Source organism: Bos javanicus, chromosome 9 (assembly GCF_032452875.1).
Source record: "Bos javanicus breed banteng chromosome 9, ARS-OSU_banteng_1.0, whole genome shotgun sequence".
In the NCBI taxonomy this organism is placed as follows: Eukaryota; Metazoa; Chordata; class Mammalia; order Artiodactyla; family Bovidae; genus Bos; species Bos javanicus.
Genome location: NC_083876.1, coordinates 43536042 through 43562870, shown reverse-complemented (window position 1 = coordinate 43562870; position 26829 = coordinate 43536042). Strand labels below are relative to the sequence as shown.

Genomic DNA, 26829 nt, shown 5'->3' with positions numbered 1-26829 from the left:
GTGAGATGGGCAGGGCCAGCAAAGTAGAGAGCAAATCAAACGCTACAGTTCACAGGGCTAATCAGGATAAATCCTCAGTATCAGATGGTGATGTCTCAGTTCTCCCTTTTATATAACAAATAATCTTTTAAGAAATATAAACTAGGAAAAGGACAGATGTCCATGCTGTATATGAGAAAATTTCCCGTATCTTCCAAGAATTATATAGCATGAATCTAACCAAATACCAGAGTAAAGCAAAAGAATGCCAAATTGAATGTAAAAATACTTATTTAAGGTCAAAATATTGGCTTTTATTTTTTGCTATTATTACTGTGGGCTTCTGCTGTAGCTCAGGAGATAAAGAATCCACCTGTGATGTGGGAGACCTGGGTTCAATCCCTGGGTCGGGAAAATTCCCTGGAGGAAGAAGTAGCACCCCACTCCAGAATTCTTGCCTGGGAAATCTCATGGACAGAAGAGCCTGGCAGGCTATAGTGCATGGGGTCGCAAAGAGTCGACACGACTGAGTGACTAACACTTAGACTTTGGCATTATTACTGTCAGGCACATTCCTCTCTGACCATAAAAGTACCTGAATAATGAAACTATTTTACTATTAAAGCTGCAGACTGTATTGTACATTATAGTTAAATGGCTTTCATGTCAGGCTGGCCAAGTTCAGATCTCAGCTCCAAACCTTCCTAGCTGGGTGACTTTTAGGCAAATTGCTTAATCTCTTTGAGCCTCAGTTTCCTCATCTATATAAAGTACAGATAATAACACCTATCTCACAGGTTCATTGTAAGGATTAAATGAGATAATAGCTGTAAAACATAGCATAGTGCTTGGGATATAGCAACCATCCCATAAAAGTAGTTATTACTACTACACTATAATTATCTTAAATGCTTCATACAGCTGAGTTGATTTCTATTTTTCCTCCCCAGTGCTCTCTTCATTTAAAATAAGATAAAAATGATTATATATATTAGTTTTTAGAAATTATTTATTCATTTATATTTGACTCTGCTGGGTCTTCGTTGCAGCGCAGGCTTTTCTCTAGTTGTGGCAAGTGGGGGCTACTCTGTAGTTGTGGTGTGAGAGCTTCTCATTGACATGGCTTCTCTTGTTGCTGGGCACAGGCTCTAGGGCATGCAGGCTTCATGTGGTTGCCAGGCTCTAGAGCAGAGGCTCAATAGCTGTGGCTCAGGGGCCTAGTTGCTCCATGGCGTGTTGGATCTTCCTGGACCAGGAATCAAACCTGTGTCTCCTGCATTGTATTATTTTAAAATGAAAACTTTCCCTGAATCATTCCATCCTTTCTAGAGTGTATCTGTTCAGAGTCCATGTTCTATCTAATAAGTTTTTAGTACAGTTGGATTTACTGTGGGTGATTTCTGCAAGAAATAACCAAGTGTGGCATTTAAAAAAAAAAAAAAGATTTTAGCAGAAGGCTATTTGACATTAGCCTGTTTCAGTTATCTATTGCCACGTAACATCTATTGAAAATTTTGCTTTATTGTTTCTAATGATTGGAATTTGAGCAGGGCACATGGAATAGGCTTGTATCTGCTCTATGTGGTGTCTGCTAAGGCTGGAACGTCTCAGATGGCTCCCTCAGTCACATGTCTGACAACTCAGCTGAAAAAGCTGGGAGCTGGTGGGGACTGGTCTGCTGGGGCCGTGTGTCCAGGGCCTCAGTTCTTATTGTTGGTCAAGTTTCTAGGTTCTCCCCTACACCCTCCCTCCATGTGGCCTCTCCCCCAGGGTAGCAGCTCGAAAGAGAGTGGAAAATGACTTCACCCTCTAGTGTGAGGTAGGGGTAGGACAGAGAGGGAGTTGTTGGGGCTGTTCCCAAGACTAGTCCCCACAGCCTGCTAAACACATGTCCATCCGGCCCTCTGCCGTTTAGTCTCCTAATCTCTACCTTGGAATAAACCTCTCTAAATGGTCTCTAACTTTCCTAAGTGATATATAAGTACCTTCTTAGGTGGACACTTAAATATTTCATTCAGTCCAGATACTTTCTTCACACAGTCTTTTGAAAAACATTCAGATTCCAAAGCACCTTGGGAATTATGTCTGAAATGGAATTGAAGACAAGGGGACTGTAGACCCAGATGAGCAAACAAATTACCTATTTTTATTAAGCAAACACATCTAACTGCAAAGCAGGTATTAGGTTCTATTTTATTGACTGAATCTTTCTACCTGTGAACATGAATGTGTTAGTCGCTCAGTTGAGTTCTGACCCCATGGACTGTAGCCCACCAGGTTCCTCAGTCTATGGAATTCTCCAGGCAAGAATACTGGAGTGGGTTGCCATTCCCTTCTCCAGGGGATCTTCCCAAACTAGGGATTGAACCCAAGTCTCCCGCATTGCAGGCAGATTCTTTACTATCTGAGCCAAATTCTAAGAACACTTCTACCAGTAGGTGGGATGAGATCCCCCCCTCATACCAGGATGAGGGGAAGATATATGCAGAAATGGCCACATTGCTTTGTGGTTTGTTGAATTTTTTGTTTTAGCACTTTATGCATTTTGTCAGCTTGTTCTGTGAAGGCACCCAGGTGTCCTTGTCATATTGCTATAGCCTGTAGCACCCTCTGTACGAAGGCTTGGCTGGCTCCCTGGGAGTCTGTCAGGACAAAGAGCTGATGTGGGTCCACTCTGGATTCATAAAACCAGATGTTATCAGTGAGTACAAATGACATGAATGTGCCAACCACAAGCGTGTCTTGATGTGGAGGGGCTTCTTTTCTTTGTTTGCTGAGTCATCAATTAGTTTACAGGTGCTTGTGGTCAGGGCCCTGTTTTATGGGTAATATTGCTATAAATAATGATTATGTTCTCAAGGCACCAGAATATTCACTTCAGTATGACAAAAATCATTATTGTCTTCTGCATGTCTATTGAAGCTCTTTGAGAGTGAAATACTCCAATAAACACAATCTCTTAATTGTGCCTCGTAACCTAGATTTCTTAGGAGATGAGTCACTGTTAATTCAAAGAGAAGCTTTTCTCCCCTCCTTTGTACTTCCATGAATGTGTTCTGCCTGATTTTTGTCCACTTCAGAAATTTTAAATAGAAATAAGTCCATTGAGAGAAATTATTCAGCCCTGGTTAAAATACTTTAGAATACTATAGGTTTTATAGGTTGAAGAAAACAAGAAAATTATACTTAACATCCCCTTTTTATTTCCTCTTTTCCTCCCTCCTTGCCTTTCTCAGACATTTTCTGAGGACTTTCCATGTGAATTCACTGCACTACTGAATACATACTGATGGGGGTACAAAGATGAGTAGCTGCTCCCCGAGAGTTAGTATGTTCTCAGGGTAACCAATAGGTTCTTGGAGGGCTTGAGCAATTGAAGGTCAAGGGTGTGATTCTCTAATCCAAACATAGAAGTAAGTCTAGAGAGTATACCCTAAGTACTGAACCAGTGAAAAAAATGGGGTGCCACACCAGGTATACCTCAGTCTGTCCCGATTTGACCTCTGATTTGACCTCTGAGGCCCCTCATTAAACTTCTTAGCTTTACACATTCTCTGTGAAGCATCCTAATGCTTCACAGAAATAATTAGATATTATTTTCTATTCTGATACTAATATTCTGTCTTAAATGTTAATTTCTCTTTAATGTTTTCTCTCATCTAATCTTAAAGTAAGGTGACTCTTTTTTTATTGAAGTATAGTTGCTTTACAATATTATTTTCAGGTGTACAACATAGTGATTCAGTTTTTAAATAGATTATACTGTATTTAAAGTTATTACAAAATAATGTCTGTATGTCCCTGTGCTGTACAATATTCAAGTAAGATAACCCTTATTTTAAAACTACAAGTCAGCATTGCTGTGAGGATTAAAGATAGATTATGATATAAAGGTGCTACTTTTCAAAGTGCTACATGAATACGAATACTGCTTATATCATTCCCCTCATCCACTGAAAGTAGAAAGGAGGCTGAAAGCTGTTTGGAAGCCTAAACTGATCTGAGAAGTTTGAGCTCAGGTTCCCATGACACTTTGGGGGTTGTTTGGTTATGTTTTGGTGAGTTTTTGACCTCCTGGCGTGAACATGGTGTTATTTCCAGGGCCCTCACATGACCTCAGTCATTTCAGTCTTTAGCTAGTGTCTTTGTAGCAGTAGACAGGAAAAATGAAGAGCTGTTTTAATAGCTGATATAAACCTGGAATTTTTATAGTATAGAGAAAAATTTCCACGCGACATTTATATTGTGACCTGATCTAGAGCCAATTCATGATCCATTTCAAGGACCATGTCTTACGTCTGACAGTCTTGTACAGAAAGGTTTCTAAAGCTAAACACTGGGACGTGTAAGTGGAGACAGAGGAGAGTATATCCATTATCTGTTGCTGTGTACTCAAATTATCCCCAAATTTAAGGGCTTAAAAAAACAAACATTTCTATCTCACAGTTGGAGCAAATCAGGAATTTGGGAGCAGCTTTGCTGGCTGGTTGCAGCACAGGTTCTCTTAGGTGGAAATCGAGAAGTTGGCTAGGCCACAGTCGTATGAATGATTGGGGCTAGAAGACCAATTTCCGAGGTTACTTGTATGGCTCTTGTGAGGAGGTCCCAGTTCCTCACTGGCTATTGGTTGGAGGTCCCAGCTCTTGTCATGTGGGTCTCTCCATGATATGATAGGAGTAAGTGATGAGAGAGAGACAGAGGGAGAGAAAAGCCACAATGTCATGAGTCTGAGAAGCAAGATACTGTTACATGTGTGTGTGAGCAGGAACTACCCAAAGGCTTAACTACCAGGAGGAGCAGATTACGGGGGCTATCATGGAGGATGGCTATAAAAGTAGTCAGGAAAGTTAAGGAAGTCAAAGACTTATGCCACTTTGGACCTACATCCTGAATTGTGGGTGAATTTTTCCTGTCTTTGAATTTATCCAGATTTTGAGTAAGCTTGAGCTTATCTTGTATTATAATTATCTAATAATGTTTACTAGAATTCTAGTTCTATTCCTCTTCAATGAAAGTGCAAAAAGAAGACTCTGGCAAGCAAGGCTGTAGGAGTTTGTGATCTAAAACAGGGGTCAGCAAATAAAGGGCCAAAGAGACTGAATATTTTAGACACTGTTAATCATCCAGTCTTGTTGCAACTACCCAATTCTGCCATTGTAGCACTGAAGTAGCCATAGATACTTCTGGGTTGCAACTACTATGTCATTGTTCCAATAAAACTTTATTTACAAAAATAGGCAGTGGACCCAGTGTGGCCTGCAGACCATAGTTTGCCAACCCCTGATCTAAAAGAAAACTATAGAATACTAAATCAGAAGATTTTATCCAGGATCAGTGTGAAGGCAAACCTTCGCCAGTTTCATTTTGTGGGTTTGCTGACTTGTTCTATAAAATGTGTGTAAATAACAAAAAAGAGCAGGAGGAACAAAAAGATACAGAGCCCTGGAAAATGAAATCAGAATACTCTTTGGTTATTGGCACAATGTTCCCTTTGAAGAAGAAGAAATGATTTTGGAATTATGTACAGAAGGAAATAAAACAAAATCATTCTCTTGTCAAGTTCTGTGCTCTCCTGGCCCTCACCTCAGTCTAGCTGCCGCCACTGCAAACTCACCTTTCTTTCGAAGATTACTTTCTAATTCTCTGATAAACTCAAAACAGATACTAATTGCCTTAAACAGAGTGAGGTTTTAAAAACAAATGGTGTCTTGGAAACTATCCAAGAAAAAAATGTGACTCTCGTGAAATAATTGACAGTCACTTGGGATATTCCAAAATTTAGGTTAGGAATTACTGGCCAAGGAAACTGGGAAAAAGAAATTGAGACTGGCAGGTAAAATCTGCACATTAATATTTTATTAGATTATGTAAAAAGGTCTGTCTCATCATTTGGGTTTTACCTTCTGTTACTGCCACTCAAAATTGTTATTTAAACTTCCCTGATGAGGCTATTAGGAGTTTTAAAACTTTTTAAATTAAATATTTTCTCATGATAAAAGAGTGCATGACAACGTGGAAAATATAGTAAGAACATAAATTATTATCCAGGTAGCCAGAGCACTAAAGATTTAGTGTATGCTGTTTCCATGTGTTCTTGGATATTTAACATAGTTTTATTCTACTTTTCAACTACCATAAAGTTATAAGCTTCACTCCATGCCTTAAAGAATAAATGGCTTTCTATAATGATGTTCCATAACCTAATCATTACCCAAATTGGTTGAGTTGTTTGCAAATTTTATTATAAATAACACTGCCATAACATCTTGGTTAAAAAAAAAATTGAGTACTTCTTTGATTATTTCCTTATAAATCTTTTCTAGAAGTAGAATCACAGGGTACAGGTATACTATCATTTTAAAGTCTCTTGATAAATACTAATAAATTCCTTATTAAATAGCTGTAGCAATTAATATGCCCCCTAGTAGTATGTGGGTCTCCTGGTGGCTCAGATGGTAAAGAGTCTGCCTGCAATGCAGGAGACCCAGATTCGATCCCTGGGTTAGGAAGATCCCCTGGAGAAGAGAGTAGCTATCCACTCCAGTATTCTTGTCTGGAAAATTCCATGGATGGAGGAGCCTGGTGGACTACAGTTCATGGGGTCGCAAAGAGTTGGACATGACTGAGCAACTAACACTTTCACTTTTAATTTAAAAATTGTATCTATTTTATTACTAGTGAATTTGGGGAAATACCTTAACAGTTTTTTTCTTGGAAAATTATTTATTTCCCTTGCCCATTTTACCAGGTTTGTTAATATAATACAGTTTTATATAATTTTGTATGATTTCTTTGTCTAGTATGACTCTTAACCAATTGTTGGATGTTTGTGTTGCAGATATTTTCTTAGCTTATTATTATCTTTCACTTTTAAAAAATATGGGAAAATTTAAAATGTTGGCACAGTAAAATTCCAATATTTTTCTATTTTATTTCTTCCATTTCATTTAATCTTAGGAAATTGTTTTCCATCCTGTGTTATCTTCTAACATGGCATATAATGGCCTTCTAATCTTTGTGATTTGATGTTTTTACATTTAATTCTTTCACCTGGCACTAACTTTGCTAAATGTTGTAACTTTGCTAGGATTTAAAGGAACTGGTAGTATAGAGATATATAGTGGTATTTACTAGAGATTCTCTCTTGCTATACCTGTTATTCTTGATTTTATTTCGGGCTTCCTGGTTACTCAAGGCAACCTGTTTCATCTCTGGACTTTTGGTGTCTTTCGAATGCCCTGGAAGGCAAAGTGCATGTGTCCTTTTCATTTCTCTTTCCTCTCTTCCTAAGGCTTAGTAAAAGTGTTCCGCTCAGACTAGCCCAGGCTCACATCTCCACAGAGGAGGCTGCATGCCAAGCTTATTTAAATGGAACTCCAATGGCCCAGTTCCCTATAAATGTCTTCTCCTCTCAATTATTATCTTGCCAGAAGCACCTTTTATTTCATCACTTTGCATTAAGCATTGCCTTCATCCAGAAATCATCTTAAAAATAACACATTCACTACAGTGGAGTGGCACAGTGTTTTAGCAGCCATCGCATATTACCACAACCTTGCTGGCTTTAGAACAACAGAAATTTATTCTGTCACAGTTCTGGAGGCTAGAAGTCTGAAAACAAGGTGTCCGTAGGGCCATCCTCCCTTGAATGCTCCAAAGAAGATCCTTCCTTACCTCCTGGCTTCTGGTCATTGCCAGAATCCCTAGTGTCCTTGGCTAGCAGCTGCATCTCTCCATTTCTGCCTCCAGCATCACATGGCCTTCTTCCCTCTGGATCTGTGTGTTTCCATTTGTGTATCCAGATTTCCTTCTTTTTATAAGGGTCCACCTGAATATAGTATGATTTCATCTTGATTTAACTAATTGCATCTGGAAAGACCCTATGTCAAATAAGGACATGTTCTGAGGTTATAGGTGAACATGAATTTGGAGGGACACTATTCATCCCAGTACACATGGTGAGCAAATAGTTCTTTCATATTAGTTTTACTAGATCACTTTTCTGTTTAACAGTTGATGTGGAAACATAGCAAAACCCTAGGATCTGTAGTAAGGAGGCAAAGGGAAAAAATGCAGGGAGAGCTGAGAGGGAGGGAAAAGGACAGTATCAGATTCTACTCCTTTGTCCTCGGCAGGTCCTGTAGCCAGATGAATGGTAAACCCATATGTGTTTTGCTTTCTCAGTAACTTGCTTACATTTCAATTGGGGAATCCAAGCACTTAGTTAGGTTGATCAGTATCTTCCTTTTCTATTGGTGACATATATAAACTGTTTGATGGAGAAGTGAAAGAAAAATGAGTAATCCTTTAGAATGATTAAGATTCATGTCAAATCTTTTCTGTTTTCAAAAATTTGAAAATGGTCAATGATTTTCTCATACTTGTGGTCTAGTGATTTGAGTTATAACTACTAAATTTGGTAAGAGGAGAAAAATACTTTGACTGTTTCCTAAATTGGGGAATCTAACCTCAGATATGCAGATGACACCACCCTCATGGCAGAAAGTGAAGAGGAACTAAAAGTCTCTTGATGAAAGTAAAAGTAGAGAGTGAAAAAGTTGGCTTAAAGCTCAACATTCAGAAAATGAAGATCATGGCATCTGGTCCCATCACTTCATGGGAAATAGATGGGGAAACAGTGTCAGACTTTATTTTTGGGGTCTCCAGAATCACTGCAGATGGTGACTGCAGCCATGAAATTAAAAGATGCTTACTCCTTGGAAGAAAAGTTATGACCAACCTAGATAGCATATTCAAAAGCAGAGACATTACTTTGCCAACAAAGGTCCATCTAGTCAAGGCTATGGTTTTTCCTGTGGTCATGTATGGATGTGAGGGTTGGACTGTGAAGAAGGCTGAGCGCTGAAGAATTGATGCTTTTGAACTGTGGTGTTGGAGAAGACTCTTGAGAGTCCCTTGGACTGCAAGGAGGTCCAACCAGTCCATTCTAAAGGAGATCAGCCCTGGGATTTCTTTGGAAGGAATGATGCTAAAGCTGAAACTCCAGGACTTTGGCCACCTCATGCGAAGAGTTGACTCATTGGAAAAGAGTCTGATGCTGGGAGGGATTGGGGGCAGTAGGAGAAGGGGACGACAGAGGATGAGATGGCTGGATGGCATCACTGACTTGATGGACATGGGTCTGAGTGAACTCCGGGAGTTGGTGATGGACAGGGAGGCCTGGCGTGCTGCGATTCATGGGGTCACAAAGAGTCGGACACAACTGAGGGACTGAACTGAAAATTCTGTTAATTTAAAGGGAAAAAAGACTGATGGATTGGAAATTAATTTTGCTAAGAAAGTTATTTTGATTATTTTAGTGAAAAGCAATTGCTAAAGCTGATGAAATGCCAATAGCCCGTTTCATCCATTTAAAACAATATGCCAAATGAAAATTTTTAATAAAATTTAATATCTACTGTTTGTTTTATAACTTGCTCATTTTTTGGAAGCATTTTAAGAACCACTATTACCTGATTTATGAAAAACAAGTTTTATTTCCTTTTGAAGCACTGGCAATATTTTTAAAAACATTTTTATTACAGAAGCAGTAGGAAGATGTTTTTAAGTGAAGAAAATGAAGGTAGTTCTTTCTTTCTGTTATTCTGTCCCTGATTTCACAGCCAAAGAGTGAGACAGTTTCTCACTTCATCTTGAGTGCAGAAGTAAAGCTCTCCTGTATACACAGAGCTTGTTGACTCACAAGTCCTTATTATACTTGATGAGATAACACTCCCTAATTTAAAACCCTATTAGACAAAATAAATATTTTCTTGGGACAGAAAGCTTTGTGGTTTAATGACTCAACTTTCTCTCAGTGCTGGAAACCTGGGTTCTTAGTCAGTGCCACAAGAAAAAACTTGTTTTATATCATCCCTGAGTTTTTAAAAAAGGCATTTATTTTATACCCATTGAGTTCAGGTTATAGGGTAGAAGAAAGTACTTTTTAACTCTCCAAAAGCTTACAGTGGAATTGAGAAATGACATGTGTTCCCAGAAAACCTAATTGAACACTTAACAAATGATACTGGGTTGAACCATATGAAGTTGGCCTATCTGGCTTGTTTTGACTCACACAAATGATACTTCACAGTGTTAGTCCCTCAGTTGTGTCCAACTCTTTGCCACCCCAGCGGCCTGGCAGGCTCATATTCTATGGGATTTCCCAGGCAAGAATACTGGCGTAGGTAGCCATTCCCTTCTCCAGGGAATCTTCCCAATCCAGGGATGAAACCTGGGTCTCCTGCATTCTTTACCATCTGAGCCACCAGGGAAGACTTGATACTTCATAATGTCCAACCTGAAAGTTCAAAACCAGTTACTGTCACTCACCTGGATTTTCCATGTCCTTTAGTCCTTTGTGTGTGAAAGCTGTTGTGCACAGAAGCCTGTCTGGAGCCTCATACCTCGGCGCTTAACCCCAGGGGATGTGGGGCCCATGTGTCTTCCCTCAGAGATCTGTGCACGGACTGTGTCCCTCTTTTCTTCTGCCCTCTGCTGTCTCTTCTCAGCCCTCTTATTTCCACACATGAGGATTTTCTTTCCTCCTAAGCATCGCCTCACCGTATTTTGAATACTTTCCTCTCTTCCTCTTTCTTGCTAGTTTTGGCCAAGGAAGGTCTCTCCCTGTTCTCCACTCCTCTTTTTTTTCTTTCCATTCTTTGTGTCCCCTTTGTTTCCACTACAAGTCATGATCACGCAGTTGGTGGTTATAAAACCCAGGAATAAAGCTAGTGATAGATTTGTGTGAAGGAAAGGGAAAGAAAAAAAACATGATTTTTGATGTGAAATAATAATAATCTAGATCTGATGATAACAAAACCTTTGTAAAGTCACTTTATAATCTGAAAAAATCTAACCATTATCTTTTTTCAATTGAATCTGCTTTTTCTCAGTGATCCTTATCCCAAAAAGAGAATAATCTGCACTCAAAGAAAAGAAAGACTATTCCTCAGATTGTCTTATTGCTTTCTTATTCCTTTTTTTTTCTTTTTAACCAATACTGAAACAATTGTGATTCATAATGGCATTCTTTTTCCTTTCTTTTTTGCTATGGCATAGTTGCTTCCCTGATGGCTCAGATGGTGATGAATCTTTCTGCAATGTAGTAGACTCGGGTTTGATCCTGGGTTGGGAAGATTTCCTGGAGAAGGGAATGGCAACCCACTCCAGTATTCTTGTCTGGAGAATTCCACAGATGGAGAAGCCTGACTGGCTACAGTCCATGGGGTCACAAAGAGTTGGACACGACTGAGCAACTAACACACGATTTCAGCTACATGAAATTGACTTTTAGGGTTTATTTGGTAATCAAACCACCACTTACAATGTTGTATTTACAGAATTTTTATTGTTAAAAATAAAACTTTGTAACACAACCCTTTGGTAAATTAGGATTTACTTTAGTATAAACTGAATAGCTAACAGATGAGAAAACACAAGTTTCATTACAATCAGTGACATTCTGGAGTAAATGACTTCTGTAATTAGGTTTAATAGAAATTAATCACCAAAAATTACAAAAAGGGAAGGGAAAAGAATTAATAAGCAGCCCAAGCAAAGACATATAAACACTGAAGCAAGGTATACCTAAGGGAAATGCGGATTTCCCTGACCATGACTGAAAGGCTGAGTTTGGGGAAAGGAAAGGGGCTTAGGGTCATATTGGAGAACTCCTCAGGGGGGAAATATGGAGATTGTTACTGGGACCTCTGTAAGAACAATTTATTAAGCTAAATGCGGAGTAGGAACCCAGTGACAGTCTGTTCTTGCCTCCTCTGTGTGAGAGATTTTCATTCATAAGAGCTGAGATGACCAATATTAGTCTATTCTGAGGTCCAGCCTCCCATCCTCTTTAGTCAGCACATCTGTATTCCTGATGTGTTGGTTATGTGTTTTACATTATTACTTCTTGTTAGAGATGGCGATGACACCCCACTCCAGTACTCTTGCTTGGAAAATCACATGGATGGAGGAGCCTGGTGGGCTGCAGTCCATGGGGTCGGGAAGAGTCGGACACGACTGAGCGACTTCACTTTCACTTTTCACTTTCATGCATTAAAGAAGGAAATGGCAACCACCTCCAGTGTTCTTGCCTGGAGAATCCCAGAGACGGGGGAGCCTGGTGGGCTGCCGTCTATGGGGTCGCACAGAGTCGGACATGACTGAAGCAACTTAGCAGCAGCAGCAGAGATGATATCTAATTAGACTTTTCTTTTGTAACATTATCACAAGTTGAAGACAGTAATTGAACTCATTCATTAAGTAAATGATGACATTTTTAGTCACTGCCAAAGGCTGTGTCTAGGCGGCCCTTGTGGCATTTACCCACCTGATGCAGGTGATGAACATGGAGGAAGCCGAAGATGTAATTCAGACAATTATGAAAAAATTATTATGCATGTTACATTCATCATCAAACAACTGCCAGGTATTTTACTTACTTTTACTGGAAGTCCAGTAAGTCGAACATGATGAAATTGACAGTTATGAAAATTAAATGTACAAGCTAACCTCCATAAGAATTACCTTGAAAAAGTAAAAAAGATATATAGAGACTCATCCTCATATTTTAAAAATTTTTTTTCGTTTCACATTATCATCAAAGACCATTTACTACAAGCACCGGATTGTGTGTTGGAATGTTTTATTGTCTTACGAGTAACATTTAAAGACTAAATTCTCACTTCTAGTTTTATGAGGCTTATGGATCATCAATCATATAGCAAGAACATATTGATTAGAGCCTTTAAATCTCTGAATTACAGCTGTGAGAATTTTGAGAGTATCTGATTTGTAAGAAAAATTAGTATTTGTGAGTTCAGGAAGTACAGTAATGCTAAACATTTTTGGTGCAAGGAACAAATTACACAGCTTCTGTTGAAACTTTATTGCTTCTAAAAATGCTACAAAGTAATAATGTTTCAGTTCAGTTCAGTCGCTCAAGTCGTGTCTGACTCTTTGCGACCCCATGAATTGCAGCATGCCAGGCCTCCCTGTCCATCACCAACTCCTGGAGCTCACTCAAACTCATGTCCATTGAGTCAGTGATTCCATCCAGCCATCTCATCCTCTGTCGTCCCCTTCTCCTCCTGCCCCCAATCCCTTTCAGCATCAGAGTCTTTTCCAATGAGTCAACTCTTCGCATGAGGTGGCCAAAGTACTAGAGTTTCAGCTTTAGCATCATTCCTTCCAAAGAACACCCAGGGCTGATCTCCTTTAGAATGGACTGGTTGGATCTCCTTGCAGTCCAAGGGACTCTCAAGAGTCTTCTCCAATACCACAGTTCAAAGCACCAATTCTTCGATGCTCAGCCTTCTTCACAGTCCAACTCTCACATCCATACATAACTACTGGAAAAACCATAGCCTTGACTAGACGGACCTTTGTTGACAAAGTAATGTCTCTGCTTTTGAATATGCTATCTAGGTTGGTCATAACTTTCCTTCCAAAGAGTAAGCGTCTTTTAATTTCATGGCTGCAGTCACCATCTGCAGTGATTTTGGAGCCCCCCAAAATAAAGTCTGACACTGTTTCCACTATTTCCCCATCTATTTCCCATAAGAGGCTTTTTAGTTCCTCTTCACTTTCTGCCATGAGAGTGGTGTCATCTGCATATCTGAGGTTATTGATATTTCTTCCGGGAATCTTGATTCCAGCTTGTGCTTCTTCCAGCCCAGTGTTTCTCATGATGTACTCTGCATAGAAGTTAAACAAACAGGGTGACAATATACAGCCTTGATGTACTCCTTTTCCTATTTGGAACCAGTCTGTTGTTCCATGTCCAGTTCTAACTGTTGCTTCCTGACCTGCATATAGGTTTCTCAAGAGGCAGGTCAGGTGGTCTGGTATTCCCATCTCTTTCAGAATTTTCCACCGTTTATTGTGATCCACACAGTCAAAGGCTTTGGCATAGTCAATAAAGCAGAAGTAGATGTTTTTCTGGCACTCTCTTGCTTTTTTGATGATCCAGCAGATGTTGGCAATTTGGTCTCTGGTTCCTCTGCCTTTTCTAAATCCAGCTTATACATCAGGAAGTTCATGGTTCACATACTGCTGAAGCCTGGCTTGGAGAATTTTGAGCATTACTTTACTAGCGTGTGAAATGAGTGCAATTGTGTGGTAGTTTGAGGATTCTTTAGCATTGCCTTTCTTTGAGATTGGAATGAAAACTGACCTTTTCCAGTCCTGTGGCCACTGCTGAGTTTTCCAAATTTGCTGGCATATTGAGTGCAGCACTTTCACAGCATCATCTTTCAGGATTTGAAATAACTCAACTGGAATTCCATCATCTCCACTAGCTTTGTTCGTAGTGATGCTTTCTAAGGCCAACTTGACTTCACATTCCAGGATGTCTGGCTCTAGGTCAGTGATCACACCATCGTGATTATCTTGGTCATGAAGATCTTTTTGTACAGTTCTTCTGTGTATTCTTGCCACCTCTTCTTAATGTCTTCTGCTTCTGTTAGGTCCATACCATTTCTGTCCTTTATCGAGCCCATCTTTGCATGAAATGTTCCCTTGGTATCTCTAATTTTCTTGAAGAGATCTCTAGTCTTTCCCATTCTGTTGTTTTAACAATGTAAATAAAGGAGGATAAAAAAAAAAACTAAAGGAGTAGTAGTGTCATAAGCCAGAGAGATAATTACTTTACAGATTGTATATTCATAAAGTTCTATATAATTCTATATAATTACTAATATTTATGCATGATCAGGTCTACAGTCCACATTGTCTGAAAGACAACTGGTGAGGAAAAGAAAAAGTTTTTTTTTTTTTACATTTAAGAAAGAGAGAAACTTTCCCTTTCAGTCACTATAGACAGAGTATTAAATAAGATGGTAGCTTACACCCTTCTCAGTTTTCCTGCAGTTTGTCTAACAAAGAGGTCCATGTGGCTGCATCTTTAGTGTCTCTCAAAGCAAGCTCAGGTGTGATGACAAAGGTCCCCTCACCAGTGATTGGAGGTTGAATGATGGGAGCAGAAGAGCTCAGGATTGACTCCCAAGAGCTGTCCCTGGTGACTTGGGGCTTGGTTTTCTGCTCTTGTACACAGAACCATATTCTGCCAAGTTGCCTGCTCCTTGCCTGCTCCATGGTTATATAATCACCATTAGCTTTGTTTTGTGTTGCAAAAGATAGCAATTTAAAATTCTCTTGCATTATGTATTTGTTATTTATGAGCTTAGCAAAGTCATGAGTCTTTCTTTGGGGATTATATGTGCCATCAAAATAAGACCTACATTTTCTCTGCCATTAGATTATAGGAATTTGACACCCTTAGAAGAAAAATGCTAGCAACCAAGAAACTTTTTTCTATTTTGACAACTAAAATCCAACCTTGTTCAACTTGAATATTATAAAGAGATGTGGGGGAAAAGGCCAGGATTTTTAGCAACTCTGAGTGAAAGTGAAAGTTGCTTAGTCATGTCCGAGTCTTTGTGACACCATGGACTATATAGTCCATGGAATTCTCCAGGCCAGAATACTGGAATAGGTAGCTGTTCCCTTCCCCAGGGGATCTTCCCAACCCAGGGATTGAACCCAGGTCTCCTGCATTGTAGGCAGGTTCTATACCAGCTGAGCTACCAGGGAAGCCCTCAGCGACTCTAAGAGAGATCGATTATGTGCAGTCATTAATGAAACACAAGACTTGTGATAAATCTAAGCCCTTCCTTGAGACCCAGACCAAGGTCCTCAGGGCTTAGGGCAGTGATTCCTGGGTGGTTTTGGTCCCTGGTCCTCTGTTCTTGCTCAGATTGAGACTCTTCTTTCCTCTGGAACCAATACTAATAAAGCCAAACTTGACTGAGCTCAGCCTGGTTCCAGGGGTGGGAGTGAGGGGGGGTTCCAGTGGGGTGCTTCACAGTTTGTTAGTCTTGGGAGGTGATCACAAATGACAAAAATTGACATTTATTGGTCCTGAGACAACTTGATTAAATTTCACAAACTCTGCAGCACCGAAAGCCTAGATTTCACAACATGGAATTATAAGGGCAAAAGTCTCCAGGCTCTGTTGGAGAGAAAGTGATCTGCATTCCCAGTGGTCAGATATGAGGGGAACTTGGACAAATATGAGGGGGACTCTCCCACACAGCACGTTGGGAGATGGGCCCCAGCTTTCTAGGCGCCATTTAAAACATCTAGTTTAGTGACACACACTGCTCTGGGGTTTCATGGCCACTGGTTTTTTTTTTTTTTCCTTGGTTATTTATAGTTGGGTTTATATTCTGTTTCAGAAATGATATTTGAAAAATGGTTTGTTTTATGGAAATAATGAGCTATAGAAAAATGTTCTATTATTTGTTAGTGGCATCTGCAAGTTTACTTGGCAGTGCATTACAATAAATATCTTTATTGCTTTAAAAATAAAAAATCAAGGGGCCCAGAAAGTTAGAAACAATAGAGGCCAGCCAGATCAGGGAGCTTTGTTGTTGTTGTTGTTTCGTCACTATGTTACATTCAACTCTTTGCGACCTTGTGGACTGTGGCCCACTAGGCTCCTCTGCCCGTAGGATTTCCCAGGCAAGAATACTAGAGTGGGTTGCCATTTTCTTCTCCAGGGGTTCTTCCCGACCAGGGATTGAACCTGCACCTCCTGGGTCTCCAGCATTGGCAGGCAGATTCTTTACCACTGAGTCACCAGGGACACCCCCATAGAGTTTTTACAAAAACACTATTAAAAAAGATGATAAACTCTTTTTGAAAGATAAAAAGATTTATTTATTTTTAAAAAATAAAAAAGATAAAATTGAAACTTGTGTAACCACTAGATGGCAGCACTTCTGTGTTAAAAGCTATTACCATTTGCTGACACAAAATACTTGGATTAATGATGTAGTATTTTTTATATATCTTAAACTATCAGGGTGTTTTGGATTTTCAAAACGTGGATGAGCATGCTGCTAAGTCGCTTCAGTCGTGTCCAACTCTGTGCGACCCCATAGACGGCAGCCCACTAGGCTCCTCTGTCCCTGTGATTCTCCAGGCAAGAATACTGGAGTGGGTTGCCATTTCTTTCTCCAGTGCATGAAAGTGAAAAGTGAAAGTGAAGTCATTCAGTCATGCCCGACTCTTAGCGACCCCATGAACTGGAGCCTACCAGGCTCCTCTGTCCATGGGATTTTCCAGGCGAGAGTACTGGAGTGGGGTGCCATTGCCTTCTCCGTGGATGAGCATAGAGAGTTTATTAATTTATCCATCCAACTTGAGGATTTGTGACCATGAAACTCATCTGCAGAGAATTTGAAATCAGTCTCTAAACTGGGAGTTAGATAGGTTCTTTACCCTCAACTCTGCCAATAATTAGTCCTATGACTGTGAACAATTAATGTCTCTGGTCATCAATGAGCTCTACTGCAAAATGAGGTTGTTGGATCACTAGATTATCTCTGAGGTAACTTTCAATTCAGATATTCTCATCTCTGTATCATTTTGTAGTTGGGCCTGATAAATACGCTAGCTTAAAATATCATCTACATGAGGCCTAGAAAGTTATAATGCAGCAAATGTTAACTGACATTCATAGGCATAATTAAAATAGCTGATGCTTATTGAGCACATGTTATGTAGCAGTACTAGACTAAGTGTTTAGTGAGTGTTACCTAAATTAATTCTCATGACAATCTGATTATAATCCCCGTTTTGCAAATGAGGAAACTGAGGCTGCAAGAAGTTAAGCAACTAGCCAAGATCACGTGGGTAATGGCTAGGCTGGTATGACTGAAATCTGTGTATACATTGCTATATTTTATCTCTCATTCATGTGAGAAAAATACAAATTTGAATACAACATTGCTTTTGAAAGAAAAACCCATTCTGTAAATCCAAAATCCTTGGTTTTCCAAGGGAAATATATTAGTTTTTTGTTTGTTTTCCGGCAGTGGGATAGATTGGTGTGGTTCTATTGTCACACTGCCATTAGCTGACTCTTGGAGAGCCTCAGCAGAGAAGCCTAACATCAGTTCCAAGCACATGGGTAAGCAGCGGGCCCAGAGCCCTGCCAGCCTCGTGGTTTCTCAGAGCCAATGTCTCCTCAAATGTGCAATGAGGGACTGCACCAGGTAATCACTAGGGGCCTTTCCAGGCCTAGAATTATCTGATGGTGTGTCCATAATCTGATACAGGGCCTCATATTAGCAGGATTGCTCCATATATGTTAGCTCCCTACCATTCAGCAATTGCAGCAATGAAATATTAATACTACTACACATTCTACTTAATCCTGTTTGTTAATAAATTAAAAGTTTCCTCCCTTCCTTTCTGGCCAGAAAACTTATGTAGCCTTATAACCACAGTCTTATTTCAGAGGAGTGGCTCTAATACCTGGTGTTTTCAGCTCTCTCGGCCGCACCTTTTTTTGTTCAAGTTACAGCTCTGAGGCTGATTAGAACACACCAAGAATTCTTTAAGTAGCCACTGGATGGCAGTAGAGCATCAATTTATACACTAGTTGTTGTTCAGTCACTAAGGCGTGTCCAACTCTGAGACCCCATGAACTGCAGCAAGCCAGACCTTCCTGTCTTTCACCATCTCCCAAAGTTTGCTCAAACTCATGTCCATTGAGTCGGTGATGCCATCTAACCATCTCATCCTCTGTCACTCCTTCCTCTTCCTGCTCTTAATCTTTCCCAGCAGCAGGGTCTTTTCCAAAGAATTGGAGCTTCAGCTTTAGCATCAGTCCTTCCAGAGTCTGGTCTTCAGAGTTGATTCTTTTAAGATTGACTGGTTTGATCTCCTTGCTGTCCAAGGGACTCTCAAAAGTCTTCTCCAGGACCATAGTTCTAAAGTATCAATTCTTCATTGCTCAGCCTTCTTTATGGTCCAATTCTCACATTCATACCCTATAAAACTTTAGTTTTGTGCCTCATTTGTTTTACATGTACACTATCTCTGAACCAAGAATTATTAGCTAGAGAAACTCATAATTTGCTTTATACTGGGCTACATATATTAAAATGCTCAAGGAGCAGCTTGATGGAGCCGACCCGATCAGGAAAACCTGAGGTGGGTTTATAGGAAACAAAAGCTAAAGTTTCATGGGCAACTTGAGCACATGGGGCCCTAGTGCTATATATTTTAAAAAAGTAAGATACTTTGTTTTCTTTTTCAAGAGGGCCCAAAAATTATATTTTCCTCAAGCCTCACAAAGCTTGTATTTGCCTGGAAATAACCATAAATAACTTTTAATTTGGGAAAGGGCAAACAATTGTATTATTATTAATTTTCTACCAACTTAATCTCCAAGGAGAAGCATAGTAGAAAAGTTTTTGTATTCATATATATAAATAATATGTATAATATGTATTATACATATATATTTTAGAAAACTTATGAATTTTTGCCTAACTAAAAAATTTATGACATTTAATTTCACTTGTTTGACTTGATATGAATAGAATGCTAGATTTCTAATTTAAAAACTAGATATGCAACAAGCAACAAAGGTTTACTGTATAGCACAGGGAACTATATTCAGTATCTTGTAATAACCTGTATGGAAATAATTTTAAAAATAATATATGTGTATGTGTAACTGAATCACCTTGCTGTGCACCTGAAACATTATGTCAACTTTACTCCAATAAAATATATATATTAAGGAAAAAAAACTCCAAGAAAGGCAATATGGCATTTAAAAGCAAACCAAATAAAAAAGGAACAGAAAATAATGGAATAAGTGGGCCAGTATTCCACTTGTTTATGAGTCTGAGTAAAATAAAGTACTTAACACCAAAACTCCCTTCACTCTGGCAGGATAATACCTGTACTAAAAAAAAGAAAGTGCAGATTGCAAATTAGCCAGTTAGTAGATTTTCCTCAGATAAAACTCCAGACCAGTATGGCAATTTGGGGTGGGGAGGGGGATTTTATTTTGTTTTGTTTTTTAACCCCGGAAATAATGTGCTTAATAAGAGACCAGTGGTGATTATTCAGAAAGGAAGCTGTACTTCCATTTATAAATCTTAGATTTCTCACCAGGAGGCCATACTTAGCCTTTCTTACAACCACTTGCAGCCTACTCATCAGGAGTTAAACTGAAAATATATCCTTTGGAAAAGAAAAATGAACTTTTCAATTGGTCTTTCTGGTTGCAAACACTTGTTAAGATTTCCTTTTAAGCTAGGGGAACTTGAGTCAACTCATTGGAAAAGACCCTGATGCTGGGAAAGTTTGAGGGCAAGAGGAGAAAGGGGCAACAGAGGATGAGATGGTTGGAGGGCATCACTGACTCAATGGACATGAGTTTGAGCAAACTCCCAGAGATAGTGAAGGACAAGGAAGCCTGGCGTGCTGCAGTTCATGGGGTGACAAAGAGTCGGACACGACTTAATGACTGAACAACAACAACGAAGGGGTCTTATCTATGTCTAGCTTTGTCTGTAACTGTTATTAATGACTAAAATATTTTGTCCACATGATGAGCCCCTATGTCTACTAGATCTTAATGTCCTGAGGGTTTGGAGTGGGTTTCCTTACCTTTACTTTGTATGATACATGAAAGGAGATACAAAAATGCTTGCTGAAAGCATGAGAGCCAGATATTATTTAAATTACTGTAGGGCCCAGGGCCCCCTTCAGCACGATTCTAGGTATTTTATGTCTGTGTAATGTTTCGTGAAGGTTGCGTTTCAGGAGACAAACTTGTGTAATACGTTTGCTGGGAGTAGAAATTCTGTGCCTGACACTAGAGAGGAACTAGAAAATGCGTCTGGGGTGAGAAGCTCCTAAAGCGGAACTCAGCTTGCAAAACCCTCTGAGCCCACGCACCCTGTGGCCTTTCTTTACCTCCCAACTGAGTCCTGGAGCCAACTTCGAATTAATGATGCCTGTGACCACGTGGTCAGCATCCATGCTTGGATCTTGGTTTAGAAGAAAAGAAATTCAGCCAATGCCTCAAACTCCTCCCCACCAAGGGAGGTCAGAAGTCACTTGCTGTAGCACAACTCTCTGCAGTTAATGGCTTGGGAATTATGAGTGAAGCAAGGACCTTGCCTGGACTACATATGAGGGTCATCCCTTTCCTCAGGCCACGGAGAAGCTAAATCTGCCTCCTGAGATCATGACCCCAAGCATATAGATTGACCCTTGGAGAGCAGGCTAAGTCTTGTTAGTTTATCTCCAAGCCAGGAAAGCAAGCAAACTGCCTGGGTTCAACATGCAGTGAGGCCAGAATCATGAATATTTCTGCTTTGGTAACTCGAATTCAACCATGAATATGTCTCAACTCTACATCTACCGACAGTGTAACAAGCGTGGGGGACATGTTATTAGACAGGGAGGTGAAGTGACACACACTGACATCCGTGTCCACTTCCTCCCCTGCCCCCTTCCTGATAGAGCCCAGCTTGTTCCGGTGCCCACCCTGTGCGCCGTGATGTCCCTCTGGCCCCAGCCTCTGGGGGTAGGTCCTGCGATGGTTTTGCTGTAGACATGAGATATGCAGAGAAGTCTGCTAGGTGGTTTCTAGAGAAGACTTCCTTACTTCTGGGAGAGATATGCAGGAAGAGATCATCTTTCATCACCTGGAATTATCATGTATCTATACATGATGACCAGAACTGTAGCAGCCACTCAATTCAACAGCAATGGAATAAACTGATTAAACGAACTCAGTCCACCTCGCTTGCTTTATAGTCAGTGATTTATATTTGTGTTTGATTAGGCTTCTGTGAGTTGAAATTTCTATTACTTGCAGGCAAAAGAATCCTATACTACAGGCAGGGGTTGGATCACAAGAAAAATACATAAAAAGAGCACCCTTGCTAGCTTTTAATCACACAATACAGAAGTATCTAGCAGGAAGAGAGAACTCCATTTTGGATCTCTGCCCACCTCCAACAATACACAGCTTAGGAAGCACATGTAGTTCTAGTTTATCACTTCATCTCTAGATTCATTCAATGGGCACGTATTTTTCGCTTCAAAAAGAAAAAGCCTTAAAAGTGGTAGACTTTCTATACTTTTCTTTTTACTTTTACAATTCATAAAACTTCAGTGGTTGGAATCCATTTTCAAGTCTTGTTACCAAGTCCGAGCTCGTGCTACTCCTTGCACAACAAACAGGCCAATAAATTGAGAGACCAGTGGTTGGGGCAGAAATAGCGACTTTATTTGGAAAGCCAGCAGGCAGAGAAGATATCTGTGTCCCAGAGAGCCATCTTGCCTGGGTTTGGATGCTAGTTTCTTTTATAAAACAAAGAGTAGGGGGTGAGGAGGTAAAGTTTAAAAAGGTGGTAGTTGTTGCAAATATTTCCTGCTTCCAACCAGGAAATACTTCCAGACTCTGGAAGAGGTGTGTTAATTGCTTCATTCTGGCAGTCGTTTATAGGTGGGCCTTGGTGAGGATGTTTCCTGTGAGCTAAATGAGGGTACAGCTCAGGCTTAGGCGGCAGGATTCCAAGATATGGGCCATCACATATACTTGAAGCTATAGGCAATCTCCTTTTAGTGATTAACTGTAGCAAAAACAGTAGAGAAGGAAATGGCAACCCATTCTAGTATTCTTGCCTGGAAAATCCCATGGACAGAGGAGCCTGGCAGGCTACAGTCCACAGTGTCACGAAGAGTCGGACACAACTGAGAACAAAGACAACAGAAGACAAAAGTTAAAGTAAAAGAAACAGATCCAGTTTGGGGTTAGATTTGATTTTCTTTGTTACAGTCCTAGTGGTCTTCACTTGCTTGCTGCTCTTCTTGGCTTATTTGTGAGCAGAAGCAGCACAAGGGCTGTGATTTAGGGTCAGTGTCCAGTTAATAAAAATAAATCGTGATACAAACATACATCTGTGGTAAGTCTTTAACACCTTCTCAATCATAAGATACTTTTCAAATGTTATGTAATTCTTTGAAGCTAGGTGTATTTTTCTATCCCTTTATAAATGCCATCTGTAATTCCTAAGGAGAGATTTTCCTCTAAGGTGAACTTCAGCACTTACTTTCAGAGGGTAGAAATTTATTTTTTTAAGTCCTTATATATGGCGTGAACATTGCAGGAAGGAAACTGTTCAGAGTGGTTACTTATGCAGAGAGAAATATCAATGAGCTAAAGAAATTACTTTTTATTTCAGTTCCCTTCAATATTGATTGAATTGTATTTACTCTGTACAAAAATTACTTTTAAACAAAATTGAGAGGAAAGACAAAAAAATTGTTGCTGTTGAAATACCTTCACATTTTCTGTAACACAAAGAATAATGTTTTCTAAAATAAAGAGGAACAAGATGGATTTCTTAAAATCACTCCCATACATTTCTTCCTTGTTGACATTACCCCATTGATTTGTGCCTCCTCATCTCTTAAAGTTTTAGTGCTTTGCCCTACTTTTTATCCTTGGTTCATTGTATTGATAGAAATTCCGCAAAGGCTTTTATTTCTTCTGTGAAATATTAAAGACTTTAATTTTTAGTTCTCTTCATGAGCCTCCTTCTCCTGGTCCAGGATCTTCTTCTCAGTCTCAGTATATGCTTAAGAAATACATCAACCCTTGTATCAGTTATGATGCTCAACTGCAGGTAACAGAGAACATTCGACTCAAAAAGGCTTAAAGAATGGGACTTTTATATGCAACGTAATAAGAACTTTGGAGCTAGGGCAGGTCTAGGATTGGTTAATTCAGCTACTCAACAAAGTACTTGAAGATGCAAATTGCTCTCACATTTCTGCCCCGCTTTCTTCTCCATCTCTTCTCCAAAGGCTAATGCCACTCCTGATCCCAGGATGGCTGTCACATTCATCACATACAGGCATGATACTGGCCTGCAGGGAAGAACTATTACTTTCTGTAAACTGTCTTTTAAGAGAAAGACCTTCTCATGATTCCTTCAACAGATGTCCCTCACATCTAGTGGCCAGAATTGCATCAGATATAAGGTGAAGTACAAACACTGAGAAATCGCATGAACGGAGGAGCCTGGTAGGCTACAGTCCATGGGGTTGCATAGAGTCGGACATGACTGAGCGACTACTTAGGTAAACACAAAGACTTTAAGGATCAGGGAGACCTAAATCAATGTGATGGTATCAGCTAGAGAGAGAGGTGTGGGCTTATGTCTTAGTCAGTTACTGGTGAGGGGACTTTAAGATTAGACCAATCATGACTGACTACCAGGGCAGGAAGCAACTTCCTCTGAAGCACATGGAAAATAGCTATCTGAACAAATCAGGGTTGTTAGCAAAGAAAATGTATGTTGGTGGTGTGACAGTTAGGCTTTGGGTTTGGTTAAGGAAATGAATGGTTTGAGGTTAGGCAACCACCAGTGTCTGCTAAAACACTGCCTTTATTGGTTTCCATTCCTTTTAAATCTAATAAATATTATAATCCTGGGAACAGATTCCTTTGCCTGGAATAGCCTAGATTCTTCCCCTAACTGAGAGGAATTGGTTTTCACTTTATTTCCTGTGTTCAAAAAATATACAAATGCTTTTTTTTTTTTCCTTAAGAGCAATGACAGCAGAGCAACCAAGCAAGTATAAAATGAATTTGTATTGCTTTCATATCAAAATCGTCTAGCCATCTCACAATTTACTTACTTACTGTGTCTCCAATTTGTTTTCTGCACAGGATTTAAAAGAATTCTATTAGCCGCATAGGGAAGTTATCAAAGTTTATTTATAAATGTACTATGAGAATACCAAGTTGTCTACAATTCTGTGTAGATTTTGAAGAATGATTCATTATTTTGACTGATTGGAAATATACAGAGGGAAGTGTGCCTTTAGCTCTTGTGTTTTTAGCGTTCTTGAGAGGTTGTTGTTTCCACTCTTTGCAGAGCTTTGGAGGTAGTGGATGGAGCACATGTGGCTGGAGAGTATGAAGAATTTACACTGCACTGCGGGGAGTCCCAGTTCTTTCACACCACCTGTGAGATGCCTGGTGCTTTACCTACAGAGTCTGGAATCTTTAAAAAGGTAATGCTTCATTTCCAGTATTTGACTCCTAGGACTAAACACTTTACTGAATTAAAGCAGTGTAAAATATCACCTGTCTGGTTGAAAAACATAGTTAAAAAGATCGTAGATGCATTGGAGAAGGAAATGGCAACCCACTCCAGTATTCTTGCCTGGAGAATCTCAGGGATGGGGGAGCCTAGTGGGCTGCCATCTATGGGATCGCACAGAGTCGGAAACGACTGAAGCGACTTAGCAGAAGCAGATGGTTAAAAGGTCATTACATATCAAAGCACCGTGATAATAAATCAGGATCAAAAGATGAGTTTGAATCTTTGCTCTTTGCTGCCTTCAGAAGTTCTGCCTGGTTGTCATGGGTGCCTTTTGCTGCCTTTTCCCCTTTATATACCTTTAACTCAAAGATATACAAAGTAAAATTACATCAATATTTGGAAACAGTGATTCTTTCCCATAAAAAGCATTTTATTTACTTACATTTCCTTCCTACTGTAAGGCATTTAGAGTTGTTACCATTCTATCAGGAGTTACATCTTAATATCTAGATGTTTGCATAGGAAGTTCTAAACTATATTGCTTTAAGAGAAGCTTTTAATTGTGTTTCTTTAAAAGAAACTTTATTTTGCTTTAAAAGTTAAGTTCTAACTTAACTATATTGCTTTAAAAGTAGGAGATAAAAGTATATTCTTATTAAACTGCATCCTTTTACCCATGAAAGGACATGGCTTGTGCACTTGCCTGCAAGCAGCAAGATAAAATAAAGTCTTGACTCACAGTGTGAGAGCTGGTTTAGCTGCCAGACTTTGAAGGCTGTATAATACAGTTCTTGTTACAACTTCTTAGAAGATCACTGAGGGTTAGCAATGAAAGAAATCCCCTCCCCAAAGGAGTTTGTTTTAGTAATGCAGTATATTAAAAGTGAAACAATTACTTAGTGCAAGATGAAAAATTTGGAGATTGGATATACAACACTGTGAATGTATTTAGGACTACTGATGTATTTAGGATTAAATGTATTTAGGACTGCTGATCTGTATATTTAAAATGGTTAAGATAGTAAATTTTATGTATGTATATTTTACCACTATGAAAAAAATTTAAAAATATCCTTGGTGATGGAAAGCAGTAAGAAAAAAAAGACATGATGATATCATAAGCTCATATTTTACAGTTTATTAGAAAATAAAAGTGGGTAGGGAAATTCAACAGAAAATTCTTTCTAACTCAAAATAGCATAATTTATCAATGAGTACCAGAAGTATAAAATTAAGTTTAAAAAATGGTGAAATGAAAAAATCAAATTTAACTTAAAAAATTAAATAACCAGGCTTACTATAATTTATATGTACTTTCAAATTGGTTTTACATTTTGTTCTTCTTTATAAGAAACAGTTTGTAACTGGAAACAAAACCTGATAAATCCAGTCACTGGCCATGAGTTTTGAGTTCTTTTCTATATTTGTCCCTTAATAATTATAATTCTGCAAGTGTCATGTCATTAAGTATCTCATGATATTTACTGAAGTCCAGGAAACAGTTGGTAGCAGCATGTAAAATTGGGCCAAAAGTAACTTCCCTGAGAGGGATGACTGTGAAGGGTCTGTGGTACTCCCTCCCTTGGTCTACAGTTCAACAGTAGCCGTGTCTTCTTCACGATACTCTCACCCTGTCTGGATATGCTCTCTCTACCCTCGCTTGCTTTCCCAGGATGAAGTCAAGGAGGGCTGGCAGGGAGAAGGAGGCCAGGCAGAACACTGGGAAAGGCAGACGCCTGGGACCAGAAATGGATGAACTGGGCACCCAGTGTGGGAAGGGAGCCAGGGCAGATAGAAGACAGGCAGGAACTCGAAGAAGGGAGAGCATAGGCAAAGCGTCGTTCTGGCTACAGTGTCTCCACGTGCCGCCTGAAATGGGGTCAGCCAGGCACTGCCTGCATGCTCTACC

The 26829-nt window shown here is 39.5% G+C and overlaps 1 protein-coding gene across 1 annotated transcript in view; it reads left to right on the top strand.

Moving 5' to 3' along the window:
* CRYBG1 (crystallin beta-gamma domain containing 1) overlaps positions 1 to 26829 on the top strand; it is a 233113-nt gene that overhangs the window by 80617 nt on the left and 125667 nt on the right. The window contains exon 2 of the mRNA XM_061427682.1: positions 24750 to 24888. Within this exon, the coding sequence (XP_061283666.1) occupies positions 24750 to 24888 (139 nt within the window). The remainder of the gene's footprint in view (positions 1 to 24749; positions 24889 to 26829) is intronic.